At 54.6% G+C, this 23,557-nt stretch overlaps 2 protein-coding genes across 5 annotated transcripts; one reads left to right on the forward strand and one right to left on the reverse strand.

The window, feature by feature from the left end:
- Nucleotides 1–19: 19 nt before the first annotated feature.
- TRAF2 (TNF receptor associated factor 2) lies at nucleotides 20–18,973 on the reverse strand. 4 transcript variants are annotated; one of them, XM_031601458.2, is made up of 11 exons: nucleotides 18,808–18,973; nucleotides 17,626–17,846; nucleotides 17,103–17,181; nucleotides 16,632–16,730; nucleotides 10,012–10,173; nucleotides 7,841–7,915; nucleotides 7,016–7,090; nucleotides 5,958–6,317; nucleotides 5,010–5,187; nucleotides 3,329–3,477; nucleotides 20–2,778 (listed from the first exon to the last, which is right to left on the reverse strand). In XM_031601458.2, the coding sequence occupies exons 1-11, from the start codon at nucleotides 18,823–18,825 to the stop codon at nucleotides 2,560–2,562; spliced, it is 1,635 nt and encodes a 544-aa protein (XP_031457318.1). In that variant the 5' UTR covers nucleotides 18,826–18,973; the 3' UTR covers nucleotides 20–2,559. The 4 variants fall into 4 exon arrangements, with proteins under 4 accessions (XP_031457318.1, XP_031457319.1, XP_089977650.1 ...); XM_031601459.2 differs by lacking the exon at nucleotides 18,808–18,973 and adding an exon at nucleotides 18,235–18,328; XM_090121524.1 differs by lacking the exon at nucleotides 18,808–18,973 and adding an exon at nucleotides 17,929–18,061.
- A 914-nt stretch (nucleotides 18,974–19,887) lies between these two features.
- Nucleotides 19,888–23,133, forward strand: EDF1 (endothelial differentiation related factor 1). The gene is made up of 5 exons (XM_031601464.2): nucleotides 19,888–20,134; nucleotides 20,323–20,374; nucleotides 21,118–21,278; nucleotides 21,888–21,981; nucleotides 22,549–23,133. The coding sequence occupies exons 1-5, from the start codon at nucleotides 20,057–20,059 to the stop codon at nucleotides 22,608–22,610; spliced, it is 447 nt and encodes a 148-aa protein (XP_031457324.1). The 5' UTR covers nucleotides 19,888–20,056; the 3' UTR covers nucleotides 22,611–23,133.
- The last annotated feature ends 424 nt before the right edge of the window (nucleotides 23,134–23,557 follow it).

Below are 23,557 nucleotides of genomic sequence, written 5' to 3' on the forward strand. Positions count from 1 at the left end.
AGCCACACAACACAGCAGCTCCTCACACTGCTTTTATTAGAGGTTTTCACCACACACCATCCTCAGGGAAAAACTAGTTCACAGTGACAGGCTGAGGCGGGTGTTCCCTCATAGCTGTGGTCAAACAGGGGGAAAACAAGAAACAAAGGAGAAAAAAAAAAGAAACAACACTCCAGCTGTGCTTTGTGCCAAATGCCCATCTTACAGCGTGGTTCAGCGCTGCATCCAGGGGAACACCTCACCCCCACCCTGCAGTGTGCAGCTGCAAGGAACACGCTGCCATTAACCCTCAACCACAGGAGATCCTAAAAGAAACAGAAAAGGACCAGGCAACGATGTCGGCACCAGCGCTCCTCAGCCACGGTGTGAGGGCAGGGAAGCAGCAGCAGGGAACAGCACTGGGCTGCTGTGCTGCATCATCCCATCACCCCAATGCCACCCACAGCTCCTGGCAGCCTCCCTGGCCCACCCAGCAGAGCCTGGGCTCTGGGGCAGTGCCAGCACCGTAGAGCCAGACCTGCAGCCCCCCTGGCAGAGTGTGCTCAGCACACGCACATCGCTTCACCGTAATACGTGTAATTCCCACTCATCCCCCCCACTACACCATTCCCAATTCTAAACTAGCAGAGCTGACCATCCACTCAGGATAGGTGTCGGTCAGGGGCTCTCCTTGGAAACTATTTCCACAGAATGGTCTGCAGAGCTCAGCCTTTGCCAGGCTACATTCCCTCCTAAGGCACTGAGGTGAGGTGGTACTGCTGGGCCCAGCAGAGCCTGGAGACAGGCGGGGAGAGAGAGGGTCTGCACAAAGCGGGAAGGCTGCAGGCAGGGTGCAAACACCAAGGAGCATCCCAGTCCCACTCCACAGCCATCCCCTGCACTGCCCAGCCTGGAAAAAGTGCACAGCCCCATCCGAGTTGCAGCCTTTGCCTCTGCACAAAGCGGGACTGCAGCAAGGAACTGGGCACAGGGCCCACGCAGCACCCAGCGCTGCTCCAGAGGAGGGATGCTGTGGGCACAGCCCCTTGCTGGGCTTTAATACACCCTGCAGCAGCTGCAGAGCAGCCGGGGGTCATTTTTCACTTCCAAATCCCAGCTGCTCCCCCTCTGTTCCTGGCAGGGGGCTGTGGAGCCCAGGGCCTCCTCCACGGAGAGCACAGCACCCACAGGGCTGGTGGCAGCAACCGCTCCCCCAAACTGAGGGAGATGCACTCTCCTCAGAGGCAGCAATCGCAGCCCGAGCACTGGGGGTGTGGGGGGGGGCACCGCTCTCCAACCAGCGGCAGCAGCCTCTCTGCCTGTCCTCCAGGGCAAAGGAGCAGCGCCGGGGCTGGAGAGGACCAAGGCAGAGGTAAGGGCTCAGCTCTCCCAGCTCACCACTCCCACAGCTCCTGGGGCAGTGAGAAGGGGGAGGAAAAGCGCGAGGAGGAAAGGAAGCAAGCTGAGGGGCCAGCACGGCCAGCGGCCAGTCTGGTGTTACACGTGGCCACCACAGAACAACTCCAGAGGGACACACGGGCCGCGATGGAGGGATGTGATAGCAGGCTCTTCTCCACGAAATAGAGACCTTCTCTGGGGTACAGGTGCAGGGCACTTGCCCAGAAGGGAGCAGTGCAAGCAAACCAGAAACAGCAAGGGCAACAGCAAGCTTCCCTCAGGGCCGGCTCCAGTCCCAGTACCAAAGGCTCTCTAGGAGGACAAGGGTTGAGCCTGGGGAGGGAGGGCCCACCAGGTGATGCTGAAGAGCAGGGCGCGTGGGGCTGGGGCACATTGGGGTGCCCACAGTGCTGCAGCCATCCCATGACCAGGGTTAAAGCACAGGAGCATGCATGCACACCTCAGGCCTGCTGCCAGCACTGCCACTGTTCTCCCACTGCTGCCAGAGCCCGCTGCTCTGGCTACACAGCCCCCTCAGCACATGAGCCCAGATTTCAGGGGACAGGCATTTCTATCTTCCGCCACAGGCAGCCCTGCTGCAGCCCCCTATATACCAAGCAGCCAGCACTGCCAGCCCAACCTGCCCTGAGCACACCTGACCAAAAACACAGCCACAGGGACACAGGGCTCCCCTGTGCCTCCTCTCTGCAGACAGCAGAGGCAGCAGTCCCGCAGCATGCAGGGCACTCCGCCAACAGTGGAGCACAGCACGTGGCCCAGCGGTGCTCCTCGGGACAGCCCTGCTCCCAGGACACGCAGCTGCCTGCAGTGCTGGGGGGGCCAAAGCCCTGCCTCACCACAGAGCTCTGAGGCCCCGTGCTGAAGCAGCTGGGCAAGCTGTGCTCACTGCCCCTGGAAAACTGGAGCACGGCGGTTCAGACATCTGAGTCCCTGCAGGAATCCCTGCACCACACAGCCTGCCAACGTCCACCCCGTCTTCTCTGGAAAGGTCTCTCTGATGCCAGGGAAGAGGACTCCCATCAGACACCTTGTTTCCACTCAGCACTAAGAAGGTCCCTTTTGGGGAAGGGCCACGTCCACACTTCCGCCCCTCCTTGCTCCAAGACCTGCCTGCAGGGCAGTGCCCAGGGGCTGGCTCTGCATTCCCTGCTCTGTGCTGAGTTAAAGGCCTGAGAGGTCAACGATGGCTTTAATGAAGATGGCATCATCGCGGACGTAGGAGTTCTTGGCTTCCATTACGGAGACAGGGCAGAACAGTGGGCAGCCGCTGGCAATGTTCATTTCTGTGACCGGGCGCTGGAAGGAGGAGGAGGTCACGTCGGGTCGGAACGCATCGATGATGTGCTCCCGGTTGTTCTGATCCAGGAGCATCAGGGTCACCTGTGGGATGTGTGAGAATACACAAGAACAGCTGAAGGGAAAGGACAGAGGAGCCCATCTCGGCGGCTCACTCACTGTGGCTGTGAAACACACACAGAAATGTAACACCGCACGTCCACAGATCAGGGAGACACCCGCAGCCAGGGGCAGCACGGAATGTCACCCAGTCACTGGAAACCCCTGGGTGGCAGAACAGTCACAAACTGAGCAGTCCTACAGCAGGCACGGAGCTCCTGCCTCCCACACGGCTATCTGCTTAGGTCTCAGAAAGCTCCCATCCCACCAAGAACAGGGCAGAACGCTCAGCCTTAGGCATTTTGCAAAGCCCAGAAGCTGAAATCTGAACGGGTGATGCTGTGCAAGCACCAGCTGCAGGCAGCGTAGCACACAGAGGTGGGTTGGCCCCGTGGCAGCAGTACAGCTCTGCTCTCTCCAGCACGCTGTCCTGCAGCCCTCGTTGTTCCTCAAATCCTGCCCACAGGATGGGATGCTTTCAGCCCCGGAGCAGCTGTGGCCGCAGGCCATGCTGGGGGCTCCGACCCAAACCCACCTTCTGGTTAAAGGGCCAGCGCAGGAGCGCGTCGTTGGGTCCTTTCATCACCACAAAGAACAGGGACAGATGGGTCCCACGCCCGGTGCCGTCGCCATTGAGGTAAACACGCAGACACATCTTGTAGCCATACTTGCTTGTGTAGAAGGCTGTTAACAAACACAGCATGGGTCAGAAAGTGCGGAGCCTGGCACCAAGCATCCTCCAAAGACTCTACAGTTGGGACCCCAGAATAATCCAGGTTGGGGTTTTACAGAGCAGTGGGGGGAGGAGGGCACACAAACACTGAATGCCCCTCATTTCCCAGCACCCCAGAGCTGCAGGGAGGGGTGCAGCCCCATAGGGCCATAGCAGAGCAGCCGCCTCCTGACAAAGCAACTGGGTGGTAACTTCCTTTTATTTGCTTTACAAAGGATTTTAGCTGCTATCTCTCTGCTCCTGCATTTTAATGCAAACCCAACAACTGTACTCATTTTCCTTTCCCAACCCACCCCTCTTTGTTCCCAGCTGTCTCCTTCCCAATCTGAACAATCCCCATCTGCCCATTTTGCTTTGTAAGAGGGAAAACCACTTCCATAACGACTTTTTTCTAAACCAAACATAGCATTTGCTTCTCAGCCCAGTTCTTCAGCACATGGGATGGAAACTCCTCATCTAAGCAGCACAATCAACTACTGCAGGAAGAAAGGTGTGCAGCCCTACTCTTGCAAGATGGAAAAGAAAAGACAGCCCTGCCCCTTCCATAGACATCCTAGTGTGCCAGGCAGAGGCAACCTTCCCTTCTCTCCAGCTGCCTGCTCATGCCCCTCCAGGAGCTGACTTGGTCTTGACTTCAGACACAAGGTGGGTCCCCCAGTGAAGGCACTGCAGTATAAGCTCCTTGAGGGCACAGGGAACAGCAGGGCCCAGGAGCTGCCACCTCACTCTGGGCTCTGACCCAAAACTGCAGCCTCAGGAGGTGCTGAGGTCAAGAAACTCCTGAGTGCTGGGCAGGAAATGGGGCGCAGGAGTTAAGGTCCTACCTCTGAGCCAAACAAAACAGATCTGAACTCGATTTAGTTGCTCTGAGAAGGAAGGAAGTGCCGCCTTTCTAGAACAGGACAGAGACCAGGGGTTTTCCACAGCTGTCACTGACTTTGTGAAGGAAATGCTAATTGCACGCACAATTTCAGTGGCAGTTTAGTTCTCTTCAAGAAGGGGGAATCCTTTTTGCTTTCAGGTTTTCATTAGCAAAAGCACTCCAGACAGCTTTCACCCAAGAAACAGTTAGCAATAGTTTTAAAAGTGCCACTGCTTTTATCTCCTGGCCCAGCAACAATCTGGTTTTTCATTACACCAGGAAGCAGTGCAGCATCTACGCCCCCAGCTCACATGCAGCTCTGGCCAGTTTCTAAAAGTGCCATGAAGAGCAATTCCGAAGCCAAGACAGCTGCATTTTCCACTGAGAAATGAAAACGTCTTCTACAATGCAGAAAGCACCTCCCCCAGCAGAGCACCTTCATTCAGCCCAATGCTTCTTATGCACACAGAACAAATCAGAAGATGGTTCAGATTTCCCCGGGAAAGAGAGAAGACCAGAAGCCCAGCAGAGCAGCCATGCATTCCACATGCTAAGGTCATTGTTACAAACCCCACAGCCAGGTGAGGCACAAAAAGGCTTTTTCTATTTTGGGGCAATAACCTGGAGAGAAGATTGCAGGAGAGCGGCCCGTGATCGCCTCCTGGCGCTTCCTGGCAAATTCTGTTATCTTCCAGATGAAAACACCGTCGTAGGTGGAAGCTTCCATGTTGCGGATCTTTTCCTCCATCTCAGCCATGGCCAGGTCTTTCAGGCCAATGCTCCTTTCCAGCTGCCGAACCTGCTCAGTGGGACAGACGGCGCAGCTGGTCAGACACTGCAGTGAGCAAAGGGCCAGCGGTAGAAAAGCAGGAAGGCAAGGCAATCCCACCACAACCTCCTTTGGAACCCCACCGTTCTGGAGAACACACACTAATACAACTCAGAGTCTGAGCCTGTGTGAATGGAAAACCTCTCTCCATGAGCACTTTCATTGTGTGGCAGAACAAGGGGTGAGGTTGGGGGAAAAAGAAAAGAAAGTCACCTTTGTGACAAAAGTAGATTGAGAAGCAGAAGGACCTATACACAGCCAACCAAGTTTGTTGCTGTGAGGCAGCAGGTTACATCTGTATTGAGAGATGCTATATGGAGAGAGCACAGAAACTACAAAGCGCACAATTCCCAGGGCCCCAGATGTAAGGGCACCATGCTGGAACACAGAGCTGGGAGAGCTCCTCCTCTCAGGCTGAGCCCCCACCATCACACTTCTACAACGAGTGGCTGGGAATGCAAAGAGATTCAGTGCGATGCCAGCTCCTCCCTGTCCAGCTGCAGGACTTCACCTAAGAACAGTGCGTGCATCACTTCATTACTAACAGAGACCCCAAAGCATTTGCTTTAGGTCAATTCAATTCCCATCTTTTCCTGGAAGCTTTCCAGGTTGGGCATAGTCACAAATGGTATCTTAGTGCTACCTTCAGATTTGGGGAGAGACAAGACACAGGTGGAGCTTTGCTACAAAACAGAAAGGAAGCTGACAGGAGGCTCTGCTCAGAGCACAGGACTCCACACCTTGTTACTCAGTGTCTCGATCTGCTCCTGGTCTAATCGGTGCTGCCGGCTGTACGCTTCTGCTGTCAGAGATACCCTTTCTACCTCTCTATTGAGCACGCAGACAATGTTCTCAAAGGTCACTGTTTTCTTCTCCAGGGCGTCACACCTTCCCAAGAGCTCCAGGGACTTGAAGAGCTCCGACTCTGGGCACAGGGAGTTTGCTGCCAGCAGTGGGGAGCTGCTCTGCGATGAGGGAAGGGCAGGAAGGTGCTTCAGGCCTCCAGATCCACTCTTGAGGCTGAGCACAAAACTCAGCAGCATGTATAGATGCTCTGCCAGACACTTGCTTTCATGTTCTGGTAGCTTTTCATTTTCCACCTACATGAAGAGAAATATATCCCATTCAGCAAGCTCAAGCTGTCACCATCCACAGAAAATTGTCCTCCTCTCGAGGCCACAATGTTAGCTTCAAATTATAAAGGGAAAAAAAAATCAAAGAAAAAACAGTTTAAAAAATGTGGATTTTGTTGGTGTTTTTGTTTTATTACAGAAAAGCTGTGATCATATACAGTGACGGATGCTTAATGTTCCCTCAGCTGCACACACTGTCCTACTCTGCCCTCTTCCAGCCCTTTGCAGAAGGGCTCTGTCAGACTGACCTAACAGCACCAAAGGACAAAGCCTCACATAATCCTCCTGAGAAGGGATTTACACTGACATCACCAGTAAGAGCTGAGAAAACCACGTCACATAGAAATACTGCCCTGCCCCGTCTCTGGCAGTGGAACAAGCTGTGGGATGCCCAGGTCCACGCTGACAGCTGTCAGCATTGGAACCACTTGGAGCCTCAAAGCATTTGCTGCAGTTCTCAATGCAGTCCTTCTGCATTGCTCATTCTCTGGTATCCAAAATCTGGGCAGTACATAATGTCAAGTGGCATTTACAAAGGGTCTAAAACACCACTCCGCTGTGATAGCTGAGCACCAGCACCTACAACAGGTTGGGCTACAGACATCTGCAGGTCATAGCTAACACTGGAACTGAAAACAAGACAGACAAGAGCAGATAACCCTTACCATCTCAGCACAGCCAACAGCTTCGAATCTGCATGGCACTTTACATTTGCCACAATTCTTCACGTGGTCCTGAAACTAGAAGAGAAAGAAGATAACGCCAAACAGGTCTTATGTCACACAGGTCACTCCCTCTCCAGCTCACTGAGGTCTGGGAGCCCAAAGACAGATTGAAGAACAGCCTCAAACCAATGCTAACCGCTGGCAGGCCTGTACCTCAGCCTGCTCACAGCTGGCAGCTGCCCTGAAGCATGGAGGCCGAGGCTGGAGCTCTGCAGAGCAGTGCCAATAACCCACCGGTCTCTGAGATGACTCGTCTGGATTCCCATGCAGTGTATGATCAGTGCTAAGCAGCACTGGCACGCTGCCATCTTGCTTTCACCATGCCTCCCACTGTCAGGTATCAGTGGTCTGTTGTGAGCAGCCCACTGAACACCCACATCTGCTGCAACAGATGTCAAAACAGTTTTTAAACTGCTTTTTGAAAAACTTCCAGGCGCAGCCCCAGGTTGCCCAGTCCCACACTGCAGGGGAGAGATCCGAGCAGCAGTTAATGGACAGAACAGCCACCGGAATCCCAGTGGTGTGAGCCCACCCACTGCTGGGATCCAGCATACCCAGAGCCCACAGCACAAAGTCCCTCCTTATGCTGGCTTTTTGAAGAGCTCTTTAGTCATCTTTTTGATGAGGAAACATCCCCGTCTCTGACTTCCCACCTCTATGTTCAGCCTCATGGAAAAGCCACGTGTGCACATGGGCTGCCACCTCACTGCTCCCCCACTCTGCTCCTGGATGCTCTGAGCTCCCCCGAGCTTTGCTGCCACATACCTTCTCTCTGGGGATCTTCTTCTTCCCGCAGCCATCACAAGTCAATGGAAATTTTGGGCAGACCTCATCGTGAGCCTGTAAAAGAACAGACAGGAGGCTTTGGTGCGCTCAGAACTCTCTGTGCTGGCTCAGTTCTGTGACCTCCAGGCTGCCAGTGCTTTGGGCACGTACGCAGCCAAGCGAGCCTCAGCCTTGATTTAAAGAGCTGCTATAACATTTTAAAGGGAAAAAAAAAGAGAGATAACAGCTTTGATGAATAAACAACTCCACGCACGGCTTTGCACAGAAAAGGTGCATTGGGGCAGCATCTCAGCAAGGCCACGGGTGTAAATTTTTGGGATCAGTTCAACACAAATGCATTTTTCAGCCAGAAAGGGAAATCATTTAAAACCACCCCATGCATCCCATGTCATGACAAGGATCACAGCAGTGCCACACTCTGTCCACAGCACCCACTGCTCAATGGGCACTGCTGGAGCACTGCTGTGCTCCGTGCCGCTTCCACACAGCTCAAACCCATCTCCTTGTGCACCAACCCACTGGAACAACCAATATTTGGCTTCTGTAATGAGGGATCCAGAAATCACCTCTCACTTTTCTGTCCAAGCTTACACAAGCTTCGATGCACCACTGCAAATTCCATTAACAGGCAGATCAAAATTGAGGCTAGAAGAGAAGTGTGTTTAACAACACCCTTCTGGCAGCAACAGAAAAAAATAATGACATATTTACAAAGCAGCTGAGCTGTCTGAAACCAGATGCCTTGAAAACCTGTTCACATTTACCTGTATTAAAACAAGTCACTGCCTCTGGGAGGGGGGACACGTGCAAGCTGTTATCTTACCACATCACAAACTGGAAAGTGAAACCCACAAGTGGCTCAGGTTGGCATGCTGGGAACTCTCTCCTTTTCATACTTGAGATGAGCAGGCGAAGCCAAAGGCTCACAGTGCTGTCCCTGAGCAGCCACCCCCTGGTCCCCTTGGTAGGCAGAGGCAGCCTGCAGAGGGGCTGAGCCCTTTCCTCCAGCTGTTCTCTGGTTCTATAGCATCAGACAACAACTGCCCCACAGAGTGCTGGCACAGCAACAGATGCTGTGCTCTGGCTGAAGCAGGAGCCACTGCAGATACAGCCACTTGAAAGAGGGGATTTTGCACTTCTCCTGCACCTACAGCGATGTGTGAAATCACCACCTGGTCGTTTGCAGCTTCCCACCTCGCAGTGCTCCTCTCTGTGCTGGCACCTCCCCACCACACACAGCGCTGTGGGTGCTGAGCTCACAGCCAAGCACTGCAGAACAGCCCTGCATGGCTCCAAGTGCCGCTCAGCAATGTGAGCTCCGACCAGCAGAGACCCAAACCTCCTGGCTCATAGGACATTTGAATATCAACAGTGTGGGGCAACTCCAGAACCCCGACTTCTGCCCCTGCCCACTCTGTGTGGGTGCTGCATCACTCAGGAATGCTGTCTGCCGAAACTCACCCTGCCCAGCAGCTGGGGCAGGCACACGATCCTGATCTGCAGCACTCTGCCACCCAGGGATGAGGCAATCCTCCTGCCACAGCTCTCCCAAACCCACAGCTGCAGATAGGCAGCTCTGATGCCTGGCACCAGCCACAAGCAGCATTGGAAAGCCACTGATGCCACTGTGCCAGGTAAGAGCAGGTCGCTCTCCTGCAGTGAATTTGTTCAAAGTTAGACGGAGGAAGGAGGGAGGAGACAGCAATAAAGGAATTAGAGCAGGAAGAGCACAGCCCAAGTCAGACTGTCCCCTGCTACCTCAGCACCAACTGCAGCAGCTCAGCTGCTTGCAGCGGGAGAAAAACAAACGTGGGCAGAACTCAGCCTCCACAGCAACACCTCTTCCTTCCCGCTCAGCAACACCAAAGCCATCAGCTGATCTCACAGATCGACCGCCGTCCCTGAAAACAAAGCATTCCAGCAGCGCTGCTGCACAGCACATCGGCTGCACCCTGCAAGGACGGGCAATTCTGCAGGAGCTGAGCGGCTGGGAAAGCGGCCTCCAGCAGCCTCCCAGGGCCAGGACAGCCCCACACTCGTGGTCAACCACTGCAGCACAGCACGACGGCCGCAGCGGAGGCACCCAGCACTCCTCCCCTCACCTCCAGGTCCCGCAGCAGCCTGCGGTGTGCAGGATATAACTCTCGTACCTTAATATCTGGGAAGTAGAAAAGTGATTTGCAGTATTTGCAGTTGAGGGTTCTCTCGGGGCACTCCCGCTCAGAGTGGCGCTCCTTCTCATTCAGAGGGATCACACCTCTGCATGCCTGGCACTCAATCAGCAGGAACGGGCAGTTCCCCTCATGGCAGCTCTGTGACAGGGAGAGCAGCACAGTTCAGTACAGCCGGACAGAAAAGCAGACACACACGGGCAGAGAAGCTGGGCTTAGCAACAGCAGCTGATCCCCAGAGCTGGAATGATCATCTGCTAAGGAATGCCAGGAGGAGCTGCTCTGCCGGGCCTGCGTAAATGAGACAAAAGGGAAAACTGCAGTTTAATCCGATTGCTGCTCCAGGCATCCAAAGCTATACTGAACTTGACTTGAACTACTGCTGAAAGTCACCAACCCCATGTTGTGATGGTGGAACAGGATTTGTCCTTGCCCCCAGCTGCCTGCTCCGAACATGGCATGAATGCACATCTATTCCAAGAAGGTTTCTCAACTATGTTGGGAAATCCATCAGCACGACACAATGCTGGGGACAAGGCAGGCAGCTGAGAACAGCCAGCAGCACTTTGCTGCGAGCCCCTGGTTATCTGCACACAGCACAGGCTGGGCTGCACCCTGCAGTGCTCCACACAGCATGCCAGGGGTGCAGGTTTCTGTTGGAAAGTGCTCCGAGCATGGAAACAAGACATGCACAAAGCCAAAGGGGGTGGCAGCAGAGAGGGAGCAGCTAAGAGGAAGGAAAACTTGCAGGAAGGCAAAGGTGAAACAGCTGGACGGGGACTGGCACACAGAGCACGGCCAGAGCTATGACACTGCCAGCACAGACACCGCAGCAGAGCTAATTCAGCCTCAAAAACTGCTGAACCTACAGCTGGTGTGCAGATCAGCCACCACTCACTGCTCAGAGCTGTGGCCGGGCACACCCCAGGGCATGGAAACCATGGCTGCCCGCACAGTGCTTGCTGGAGTGCAGCACAGAAGTTGGCAGAGGTGATGTTATGGCTTTCACAGGGCCTCCCTCACTTCTGTTTGCAGAACGAGGACCTCTGCTGCAGAACTTCTGCTTTCGGCATTCTATGGTTTCATTAATCAGCTTTTTGGACTGATGAGACAGATGTTTGATTTGGTATCCAGAGGTAGAAAAAATTCGAGGCGGTGTTTCTGACAACAAAGCAGCTCAAGAAGCAGCAGTGGGATCTGGGGAGGGCCGGCACAATGAGAAACACTGAAAGCAGCAGCAGCGCTTCTACCATTTCCTGGGATGGACTCTGCCTTTCCTATTGCTTGAGTAACACAATGCTGCGGGGCACCCATGGGTGCTTTCTCCAGTTTCTTCTTTTGCAATCCCCACCAGCCCAGAGGACGGGTTTTGCCAGGAGAACTCAGGTCTCAGTTGGAGCAGCCTGAGCTCCCTGCTGGGTGGGAGCTGCTCCATCCACACAGACAACCAAATCTGCTTGCCAAGGAAATTCAGTCTGACCATAGTGGGCTCTAATGAGTCGTGGTAAACTGCTGCTCGATAAGCAGGAGGTTCAAAGGAACTGCAAACAGAGATAACACCATGGGGCCAGCTCCCAGTTACCAGGCAGCCACTTGGCAAAGCCCCAAGAGGTGCTGCCCACATCAACCAAGGTCACGGCCTCAGAACAAGCTGTCACTGGGCACACAGCCCTATCACACTGTCCTGCCAGTGATGCCGGGCACCTGCACGATTCATAGCATCTGAACTCACCACTGCTGTGCGGTCCTGACAGCCCAACACTGCCAGGCACTAGCAGCAGGAAAGCCTGCTCTGTTCCATGCACACCACCCAACACCCCAAGCAGCCCTCAGGGCTCTGCTGCTGCAGAGCTCTCCCTTCCTCTGAGAGGGCACATCCAGCCCATGACACAGCTTCATTGCTCTCCTTTTTATGTTTTAATGACAAATATATTAAAAATTAAAATGCTTTGTTACTTATGTTACTATATTATGTACTTTACAAGGGCTGCTCTGAAAGCATTGCCTCCTGTTTTATGTTGTTGGCACCAGAAACAGACACTGGTGGGATGGCAGCTGAGGCCAAACCTTCCCACCAATATCCTGTTGTGTTGTTGCTGTGTGACAGATGGCAGCAGAGGGGCAGTGTGACAGAATGGTGCATGACATGGGAGTGTGTATGGAGCAAACATGTGGAATTGAATTCCTCCATGCAGAAAAAATGCCAGTGAATGCCATTCATTGATGCTTGTGAACACTGATGGAGACCAAAGAGTGGATGTGAGCACAGTGAGGGGTGGGTTCATTTCAGCAGTGGTGACAGTGACAGTGGTCACCTCTGCTGGTGTGGGTTTGTTCATCACTGATGAAAATGCAGGGAGCTAATGGTAGTGACTATGCTGAAAAACAGCATTTCGTAGCTGAGAATTCACTCCACCAAACAGCTTTACTGTGCTCGTTGTCTTTGCTGCAGCTTCCATGGAAACACAAAGGAGGCATTACTTTCAGAGCAACCTATATACGTGCTGCCAAGACAACATCTCTTCACTCAGTACAGCCCAGCCATGCCAACAGGTCAGACACCATTGCTCCAAGCAACATCTCCAGCAGCACACACAGCTGGATCTCTTGCACCAAAACGAGCACCTGGCTGAAACCTCAGACACCAAGCACAGAGCAAGGGCAATGCTGAGGCAGGGGATGGGCAGAGGAGGGCAGGCTGTCCTGTGCCCTCAGCTGAGGCTGTGCCCAGCAGAAGGACGCCTGCAGCACGAGGCCAAGAACTGCACAGGCACGTGGAGAAGGGCTGATTTTGCAAAATGGAAAAGGCAAACAAGCGGTGAGCAGCTTGATCTCAAGCCCAATTGCTTTGCTTTGTCCAAAGAGCTGATAGAATCTCTTTATCTTTTAAAGAAGGGTGTGTGTGATTGGGGCTCTGGCACTCGCCTGATCTCTGGAATCCAAGGAATTCCTAGCTGGCACTGAAGTGCTGCCCCAAAATGCCAACAGCCCGTGCACAGAGGCTTCCAAGGGTTTTCACACAGGCTTTAATGGGACTCGTCGCTCCCTCCAAGCTTCGAAGTCAGCCAGGTGCAGCTCTTGGTCTTCAAAGGCTCGAGCTAAGCCTGCGAACAAGGTGGGCCACCGCAATGAGGCTGAGCGGCTCCCAGCAGTGTGCTGTGAGCACATCGTGGCTGGTGGGGCTTTCCAGCCCCTCCCACGTGCCTGGTGCTCCCCATGCTCACCTCCCACCGCACAGCCTGGACGGAGCTGCCAGCCACTGCTGCTCCCCACAGGCAGGCACTGTTTGTGGGCTTCAGCTCCTGCGAGCAAAGGCACATCACGTCCCTTCTCCTGCAACAGGACACCCCTACGTGCTACCATGGGGTACTGCAGCATGTGGGGCCTCCTGGGAAGAAGCAATCCGGTCCCCATCAGCCACCTGCAAACAACACTGAACACCATGTTGCAACCCGGAGCCAAAATCTTCCAATCTCTGATTCTATAAGGAACTCTGGTTGCTCTGGTACAGTCATCAAGTGCTCTTGCCACAACTCTAAGAAGGCTGCATCTATGCTAGTAATGCTGCTTTAAAATATCTGACAGCACGTTTCAGAGGCAACAGGAACCAGGTGAGTATTTCCAAGACCAGCAGCTCTGCTCCAAACTGCAGCCTGAGGCTGAAAGCCACCACCAAGAGCTACCAGGGCACTCTCAGGGACACAGCTGAGGCCATCCAGCAGTGAAACACTGCTCAGGGTCCCAACCACATTCCTGGAGAGGAGCAGCTCTTCCTACACAGAGGGCAGTGGGGATGCTTCACCACCTCCCATGTTGCTGCAGAGCCCAGGGCAGAAGGATCACGCAGAACCAAAGTGCCCTCTCTGACTTGAATTAGGACAGGTTATCACCATGGCTGACAGCAAATCAGTTTTAAATACTGCCATCATGATTAAGCTTAAAACAGAGCTCTCCTTCACACAGAACTTGTTGGGCAGACCCAGCATAAATATTTGCATTACTCCCCCAAGCTCCTGGACACCACGGGACATGCTTTCTTAGTCTTTCCTTTTGCTCTCAGGGGATTGTTTTAGTTTCTCTGCCCCTGCTCAGATTTTCCACCTGCACCTAAAGGCCCCTGCCCACAGCTCGCCTTCCTGTACGTACGTTCAGACTGATTATCAGGAAACCTAGATCTGAAAAGGGGGTGCAGATTAAAAGGAAAACCCCCGCCAGCCCCACCACAAAACACTTTAGCTGAACGCGACTAAATATTTACAACTGCATCCAACAGTCAGAAAAATGCACTTATAAAGTCAGGCATGTTCTGAGCGCTTACACATCGTGCGCTTTGCACAACTCTAAGCAGAACTGCAAGTCATGTCTGAGCAGATTTCACTCTTTCGGTTCTGTATGTCTCCATGAGACGTGAACTCCTGGGGCTTGAACAGAAAGCAAAACTGAGTTTAACTTTGTCCTTGTTTTCTCGTAGAGCTTGGCAGCTGCAGGACATTTTTTTCTCACTCGTACCCTGATAACGTTAGCAAACCAAAAGCGACAGTATCTCTTGATTTATAAGCGGAGAGCAGCCAAATCAGTCTCTCAGTACCAATGCTGCACAAGTCTTAAATGAGCAAACAATGAATTAGCTTGGAGGGACTTTCCATGTCCTGTCGGAAATAGCACAGCAAGGGACTTTCCATCACAGGAGCACTGCTGCCGCAGGACGTTACGCACGCCGATACACACTGCTGCCTGCAGAGCAACAGCAGAGGGCAAACTGCAAAGTTAAGCTGTGCCACCATCATCACACTGAGCTATGAGCCCGTGGGGCACTGCTGACAGCCAAACACTGCACAGAGCACTGCGTTAGCACTTAGCCCGCCTCTCCTTCCCTCACGTGGGCCCTCAGCCCCATGCATTGCCTCCCAGCACCTCATCACTCCAAGAGCTCTGGAAGCCGTGCACAAGAACCCAAAGCACCACAATGTGCACCCAATGGGAGACCCATTGCAGGGCAGCCTGCTGCCCTGAGAGGCTTCTCAGACACAGAGTGGACCTTTGGCACATGACAACTTGTGCTGAGCCCTGCAGGAGCCGCTCATCAGGACTTCTTTAATCCAGGAGAAAGAGTCCAGAAGAGTGCCTCAGCCACAGCACCCTGACATGAGCATGGTAAGCTGCTGACAAACCTCATTTGGCTCAGGCTGATGGAGATAAGCTTGCTCACTACAATTGGCATTCAGAGCACTGCAGCAGGCACGAGACCTCTGTGCCATAAGGAGCAGGTCACCAGCACAATTACAGCACAGGACAAGGCCTGCACACACACCAGCACAATGGCTTGGATCACAAATCTCAGCAAAATATCGCACTCTGCAATGAGGCTCCTCGCCGATCTGTGCTGTATTGGCATCAAGCTTTTAACTTCAGATTTGTCCAGGCATATGCATCCACACCACATGCTACTTAGAGATCTAAGAAGAAGACTTTTGAAGCAGGAGACGCTCTTAGCATCCTATACCCACTTATCTTTCAGAATGTGCCAGTGCGAAGAAGCTGGAAGCTCCAGGCAGGAGGGCAGGGAAGCACAGCAGCAGCACAGCTGTGGGCAGGAGCTCAGTGACCCACGGCCACTCTGTCTCTTCCTGCCATCCTGCAGTGGCATTGGCAAGAGAATCCACAGCTGAAACTCCTTCCTGACACACATCTCAGCCTGGTGAACAACTGGGCAACAGCCTTTATCAAGGGATAGTACTGGGGGAAAAAAGGTTTATTCCTTTTATTTGGGGCCCTTTGTGTAATGGTTCATCCATCCCATTATGGACGACAATATGATCCTTCAGGAGCAGCAGAACTTCACAGGTGGGCAAACATTGCTCCCAACTGCCAACACATTTTAACGATGCTTTCTGCACAGCAGAGCTGACCTGTAGGAAGGCACAGGGAAGCAAGTGGCTCGCTGCAGTCCCCAGAACACTTCACATGAAGCACAATAGCTGTACGCATGCTAAAGTCCAAAGGCCTGGAGCAGGAAGGGCAGATGGAAACCTTTCCAAAGATGAGCAGAAAACATCCTGGTGGCACAGAGCTATTCAGAGCGATGTGTGCTGAGCCAGCAAATGACACCCAAATCCCCTGCCCTCTTTCTGCAGGTGCTACTTGGCCCTGCAGCTGGCTGAAAACAGGACTGTGGATGGACAGGCTGCCTGCCCCAAGCTCACAGCTCAGAAATAGACTGCAGGCTCACACAGCACAGCAAACTTAACAACAATCTCGCTGTAAGGCACAGTTCCTTGACAGTTTCCTCATCTCTTTGGGCAGAAAGCAATTAGAGGTAGAACAAGTGGTTCTTGTTGTGGAAGTGAAGAGATCGGAGCCCGAGATGTTAAGGAAATTCTTCCAGTTCAGCCCATGCCCTCAGCAGGACGCACAAACCCAGCTCTGTGAGGAAATCTCTGCAGCTCCCAGAGGGCTTTGTTTACAGCAAAGCAGAGTTGAAAGCTCCCACCATCACTGCCAGCTTCAGAAGAAAGCAAATCCCCCCCCGAACCTCTCCTGTTGGCACACAGAGGAAAGAAAAAGTGTGCAGATACCAAAAGCCCTCCTTTGAGATTTACCTCATATTCTTTAATAGTCCCCTTCCACGTGCAGCCCTCGTTAATGCAGACAGCAGGCAGACTTTCCACCTCCCGACGAGCTGCGTTGTCTGGGAAAGCCTGCAGTGGAAAAGGCAAAAGAGCAAAGAAGTCACTGAGGGGTGCAAACACGGTCCGGCCTCTTCGTTCTTTATTAATCATTCTTAACAAAAATGTAAAACAAATAAAGAAAGGACTCCTCCCCGTGCCAGTTGCCACATCCTCAGAGGTGTGCTAATGGCAAACAGATCTTTATTATAGTACTTAAGTAGGTCACTGCTATATTCCCACGACCTGGATTTTACAAATTCGGGAGTTCACCTCATTAATTGTGACTCTCACTGCTCAACAGAATATTTCCAAAGAATTTCCCAAAAGTCTTGTGTTTTAAAGGAAAGCTACAGGTAGCACTAACAACAGGGACCTTTTTCTTTTTGATGCATTTTTACTTACAGAGCTGGTTTCCAAAATAGAAACTCCTTCTTCATATATTCCTTCTTGAATGCAGCTCGCACACTTTTGAGGTCCAGAACTAGCAGACACAAAAACAATAATCAAACACCCAATCTATGAAATAATTGGCTTCTAATAACTTAGTACAGTGATTTTCTTATCCTTGAGACAACCCGCTGAGCCTTTGCTCAGCTGTAGTTTGGGTACCCGTTTCTGCTATTAGGGGCTTTTTATTCGCCTCGTGAGTCACTGCTCTCCTCAGCTCCACTTGAAGGCAATAACGAGAGGGAAAAGAAGTGAATCCTCTGAACCACGTGCCTCACATCTGGGCATAAGAGGCACCCATCAGTCCAGGAGCAAACTGAGGAAACCCGCAGAGGAATAAAGGCACATCAGACATCACACATCCCCGATGCTGAACCTCAGAGGTTACACACTGCTCCTTCCCTCAGCGGTCCCCCAGCTCCTTCATCTCTTCTGCTCGCTCCTAAGCCTCATTTGAAGGCTGAAGGCACAAATTTACCTTATAATTTTCTTCAAGCAATAGGAGCAGTAGCGATGCCCGCACTGAGCCTGGAAGGGCCGCCTCAGTATGTTCCTGCAGTCCGAGCAGAGGTACTTCACCTCCAGCTTAGTTCCCAGGATCTCCTTCGCAAACCCGGGCTGGTTCAGGTCCAGAGAGCCGGGCGGAGTCGAATTTGCTGCTGCCATGGGAACAAAAAATTCCGGCTGTACACCCAGAGCCTGGAAATAAAAATACGTTCCCTGTTTGGTTATACCTGGAGGACGGCAACGCCTCGCTATCGCGGAGCGCCGGCAAACGAACCCGGCCCGGCTCAGCGCCCGCAGCTCCGCGTGGGGAACGCCGCGACCGGGAGCCCCGCGCCGCCGGCAGCTCCGGGGAACGACCCGAAGGCGCCGACCCGGCCCCGCGGCCCGGCCGCTCGAGGGCGGCGGCGATCTCCGAGGCGGCCGGGCCGGGAGGGGGGGCGGAGGGCGTTCCCACTGGGCAGAGCCCGCCGGAGCCCGCCTCCCGCTGCCCGCCCCGCCCTGCCGGAGCCCCGCGGCCCGCCCCGAGCCCCCGCCGCTCCCCCGCCCCCCGAGGGCAGCCCGGCGGCGGCGCCGCACTCACCGGCCCCGTCCGTCCGCGCCCCGCACCGGAAACCCGCGTAGGCCCCGCCCGCCGGACACGTGGAGCGCGGCCCGCCCTGCGCTGCGCCACCGCCCGGCAACGGCAACGGCCCCGCCCGTGGCGACGGGCGGCTGGGGGCGGGGCGGCACGGCCACACCCGGTACGGTCACACCCCGCCGCTCCTCCCATGAAGATACCGCCTGCCCCCCCCCCCCTTCCCCCCCCAAGTCGCCCACCCACGTTGTCCCCGCTGCGCGTCACTCCTGCAGTCACCTGCCCCCCCCTACCCCCCCCCCCCCCAAAGTGCAACCTCCCCGCTGTCACCCAGCCCCGGCCCCACCCACACCTGCACCCCACTGCCCACGTTCTCGGCGCTGTCCCCTGGGCCCGGGCAGCCCCACACCAGGACCGGGCTCCCTGGGGACACGGCAGCCGGCACCGCCCCGGTGCCCCCACGCCGCCCCCAGGAGCCTCCCGGCTCGGCCGCCGTCCCGCGCCCACCCCGCTGCCCCCTCACCGCGGCTCCGGACCGCCCAGGCGAGCCCCGAGCCCCAGCAGCGAGCGCGGCCCTACCTGCACGCACAGCGCCATGGCTCGCAGCCCCGTACCGACACGGCGCGGCGGCAGCCGGAGGCCGGGCGCGTTTCCGTGTCCCGGGAGGCGACGGGGAAACACGAGCGCCCGCCGCGTGGCGGTGAGGTCACGCCGAGGTGCTTTCTGCAGGGGAACTCGGCGCTGCCGGAGCTCACGCAGCGGCCGCCTCCGCAGCGCCCAGCCCCGCGGCGCTGACCGCGCAGCGGTGCCCCGCCTGCGCCCCGCGGGAAGCCGCGGCCGGCCCGAAGAGCTGGGGGCGCTGGGGCTCCGCTGCCCCGCGGTGCGGGCGGGGCACCGGGTCTCGTTCTCACCCCGAGGGGAATTCGCTCAGGGCTGGGAAATCCCGCTTGGCCGCAGCCAGGCGGTCGACGATGCCCAAGCCGGGCCCTCGGAACGCGCGCGCAGCTCTGGTGTGAGCTGGGAGCCGCGGGGCCACGCGGCTGCTGCCGCGGACCTGACGGAGGTCCGAGTGCCACCGCCGCCCGCAGACATCAGCGGGGCCGCGGCGGGAGCGGGGAGGAGAACCGGGCACCGGGCGCGACGGCTTCCGAGCAGCAGGAGCCGCTTTGCAGGGCCGAGGCCCAAACAGCCACGTGTGTCCAAGCTGGGCACAGCGTTACACAAAGGCCGCGAGACGCCGCCCCAGAGGGGACCTCGGCTGTCGGTCTTTCCGCACCGAGATCCCGGGGCGGCCGGGCACCGAGCGGGACGGCGCACAGAAGCGGGCGGGGCAACGCGCCGGCAGGGCGCCTCGCGCATGCGCGACCCGCACACGGAACACCGTTCCGTCCAACTGGGCGCGGCTATTGATCAGCGATCCTGACAGCCCCCATGCTTCAGACCAATCATTTATTGGCACGGACATATTGACAGTTACAGTAGCCTATCAAAATGCAAAGATGTGTGCGCCCGCCTTCAGCACGCCGCGCACACTAGCCAATGAGAGCCGGAGGCAAGTTGATTGTCAGTGCGCCGTACCTATGAAGAGGAAGTGCGTCACACCTGCCAAGGAATTCCTCGTTCTGCCAAAGTCCGGCAAGGAGCCTCTAGTCCCGCCCCCCGCTCCGGAGAGGTCGCCTTCCCTGACGGGCGCGAGCACAAACCTATCGGAGAGCGAGGCGGCCGGTGGGAGGGCGGCAAGGCCCGTTCCGCGCCCAATCAGCGGGCGGCGCTGCCGGAGCGGCGGGCGCGGCACCGAGGCGGGGGCGGGGCGAGCAGCGGCGGCGTCATGGCGGAGAGCGACTGGGACACGGTGACGGTGCTGCGCAAGAAGGGCCCCAGCGCGGCCCAGGCCAAGTCCAAGCAGGTCAGCGGGGCGGCGGCGGGGCGGCCCGGCCGGGGCTGAGGCGCGGAGGGGCGCCGGGGGTCGCCGCGGTCGAGGCCCGGGGGGCGCCGCGGCTCGGCTGATGCAAGGGCCGGGGCGGGGCCGGGCCTCGGCTGCCCGCGGGTGGCTCCCGAGCGGCGGCGGCTGAGCGCGGCCCTTCGCTCCCGCAGGCGGTGCTGGCGGCGCAGCGGCGGGGCGAGGACGTGGAGACCTCCAAGAAGTGTGAGTACGGCGCGGCCCCGGGATCCCGGAGGCGGGCGGCGGCTGTGCCTCCTGCTGACCGCGCGCGCAGAACAAGCCCCGTGGCTGCTCCGCCTCCCGCGGGGCAGCTCTCCAAAATCCCCCGCTTCCCGGCCGGTGCGAACTGTGAAGCTGCTCCCCGCGCTGCTGTAAAGACGCACGCGGCAGGACGGCCCGGCACTGAGCGCCAGGCGTTAGAGAAGGGATTCAAACTGACCGCAGCGGTGTGGTTAAGTAACAAAGCAAGCAGCGCATTTCTGAACCGCTGGCTTCCAGCAGAGCTGCGCGGTGTTACTGCTTGCTTCTCGGTAGCGTCAGAAACTTGGGTGGAAGCGGCCTTGTAAGTAAGCAAACAAGGCCCGAGTTCAAATATTAAATCCCCCTGTGCCGTAGCAAAAACATGCACGCATGGAATGAAATCGGAACATAAAATCCCCAAGTAATAGCAAAAATTTGCTTGTATGGAGTGATGCTCAGATGCTGCAGTAAAGAAGAGGGAGGGCCTCGAATGACTGTCTTTAGATGTCAGCATTTAACAGGATTGAGATAACACATTCTCTGACCTTCGGCAGGCAGGATAGTGTTGAGGTCACTGCTGATGTTGGCATAAATCTTTGAAAGCTCCCTGGGATTCTGGGCAGCTGAGTGTTTTGATACGTCTTGGTGCAGCTCTGAGCCTTGTTTTGTTTGTTCTGGTGTTTTTCTGTTCTCGCTTTGAATGATAGGGGCAGCAGGCCAAAACAAACAACACTTCATCACAAAGAACACAGCCAAGCTCGACCGAGAGACAGAAGAGCTGCACCATGACAGAGTTCCCCTAGAGGTGGGCAAAGTAATCCAGCAGGGTCGACAGAGCAAGGGCATGACACAGAAGGACTTGGCCACAGTAAGTATTGCCCAGCACCCTCCGGCCTCTGCTCTCACTGTCTGGAGATGAATACAGGCACTTCAAGGCAGCTGAAGTTAGACTTTCTCCCGTTTCCACATGGGTGCTATGAAGTTTGGTGAACGTAACATCTCTGATGTCTCATCTCCAGGAGAATTAGTTGTGTAGACTTAGGGAATCATTCCTGCCTTTGAACATCTGCTTAGAGCCCAGGCAGTGTCACTGTCTATGAGCTGGAGGCTTCTCCCTGCTCCTCTTCCCATGGGCTGAGCACCAGTGAGGTTTTTTTTATACTCTCCCTGCCTGATACTGTGTTCAGAAACTCATTGCTTTACTAACGAGCTTTAGTACTTGGTGGTTTTCCTCCTGGGATGCTAAGAGAAGTCTGTCCAGCATGTGTCACCATCACTGTGACACCTGGTTTGTGGAGGGAGGCGATAGACTGACCACACTGCAAGCCTAGAAGTAGGTGCTGTGTCCTCTGATCCTAATCTAATTATGCTCTGGCATAATTAGAGATTGTTACTTATCTGTGTGAGTACTGGGAGTTTGGTTCTGAGTGTTTACTTTGTGTGGAGACAATGATTGAGGCATATAATCTCTTTTTAGAAAATCAATGAAAAACCACAAGTCATTGCTGACTACGAATCAGGAAGAGCAATTCCCAATAACCAGGTTATGGGCAAGATTGAAAGAGCCATTGGTAAGTCAAGAAAGTAGACTTCACAAACAATGTTTCCAGTGTCTAAGCGGTGCTTTTAAATTATTCATACTTCCGTGTCAGCACCTGCTCCTGACTGTAGGTTATTGAGGCTGTGGTGTCATTAAGCTGTGTGCTGATAAAAAGCTTGTATCTGCTGACTGAAACAAGAATGCAAAGCTCTTATTCTCCTTTCTCTCCAATATTATGTGTAGATATGTGCCCTTGGGACATACCCACACATTGTATATGGCCCCTCTAAAAATTCATGATATGCTGTGGTGCTTGAAGGTCTGATGTTAACTCAGGAAAGTATCTTGCATCCAGTAGTGTTGATGTGGCTCTTCTGCTCCTGTTCAGATACCATTTTTCAGAAACACAGTCAATGCGTGAGCAAACTGGAGCCTTTCTTGTAACTTCTCGTGCTCCTGTGAGCTGAAGTATGATTCTTCCTCAATTTGATTTCCTTGCCTTCTTTTCTGGACACTCTCTCCTTTGTAGCAAAGATTTTAAAGCTGTGAATGATTGAGTGCACAGCAGCTGATGGTTGTCTCTTTTGTCTTACTCCAGGCCTTAAACTGCGTGGGAAGGATATTGGAAAACCGCTCGAAACTGGCCCCAAAGGGAAATGACAACAAAGCCTCGAAATCAGTTTGCTCAGACTGATCTCGTCTGGCTGGTTCTCCTTAACCACCGGAATCTCTCTTCATATTGCCAAGCTGAACAAGAGGGTTTCAGACTTGCTTTGGGGGGGAAATCTGCAGAATCTGTACCTGCTGTAAAAAGGCAACCTTAAAGGAGCAATTGTCCTGATTTTGTTTTTTCCTTCCTCCTTTTCAGAGATTGATGAACTAAACCTTCCCTCCTGCCCCCCGACAAAAAAAAATACTGCATCTAATTTGCCAGAAAACATGTACGTCTTGGTGTTTAGAAGCAGCTATTGTTAAGACACTTGGGGTTGTCTGAAATGTGATCATTTGATTGGAGCAATTTTGGGGAAGGGTGGGATATATTATAAATAACTTGGGAGAGTTGGGGTTTGATCAGTGTCTGCATTTGAAATGATGACTAAGTCACTGCATTGCAATGACATTTTTGTTCCTTCCAGCCTGTTTTAAAGAGATCTATAATAAAGTTTGATACCCTTCAGTTGCATAGGGTGGTTGCTTCGTGTTCACCAGCTGGCTGTAAATTTTTGTGGTTAGATGTTACTGGTGCTCCTAGCACCCTTGCTCATCTGGGAGCGTTACGGATCTACCTGAAGCGTGCAGGGTAACAGCTGGTGTTGTCACAGCGTCTTCACTGCTCTGTTTCTGCTCCTGCCTATTAGCACTGCAGCTTTGGCTTACAGCCCAGAGATGAAATCAATACTCTGTTTTTATCTTGTGCGGAGGTGAGTAGAATCTCTGGCATCGAACAAATCAAGGCTGATGCAGAGACAGTGGGGCGTTCATGTGAAGCCAAAGCCCTCCGTATGTCCTTGTTAACCTTCCTGTTGTGCACTGCCAGGGTGGGAGCAGTGGTGGAGCTTTAATACCTGTGCTTGATATGGCTCTGTGGCATATCCTAAGTGGAAAAG

The sequence above is a fragment of the Phasianus colchicus genome, chromosome 19, assembly GCF_987193195.1.
Source record: "Phasianus colchicus chromosome 19, bPhaCol1.hap1.1, whole genome shotgun sequence".
NCBI lineage: Eukaryota > Metazoa > Chordata > Aves > Galliformes > Phasianidae > Phasianus > Phasianus colchicus.

Coding starts and splice junctions, on each gene's coding strand:
- TRAF2 (XM_031601458.2), bottom strand. Junction 5,188..5,957: donor TCGAGACACTGAGTAACAAG/GTGTGGAGTCCT, acceptor CCCACTGAGCAG/GTTCGGCAGCTGGAAAGGAG. Junction 2,779..3,328: donor GCTGGCCCTTTAACCAGAAG/GTGGGTTTGGGT, acceptor CACATCCCACAG/GTGACCCTGATGCTCCTGGA.
- EDF1 (XM_031601464.2), top strand. CDS start 20,057: ATGGCGGAGAGCGACTGGGACACGGTGACGGTGCTGCGCAAGAAGGGC. Junction 20,135..20,322: donor CCCAGGCCAAGTCCAAGCAG/GTCAGCGGGGCG, acceptor TCGCTCCCGCAG/GCGGTGCTGGCGGCGCAGCG. Junction 20,375..21,117: donor CGTGGAGACCTCCAAGAAGT/GTGAGTACGGCG, acceptor TTTGAATGATAG/GGGCAGCAGGCCAAAACAAA.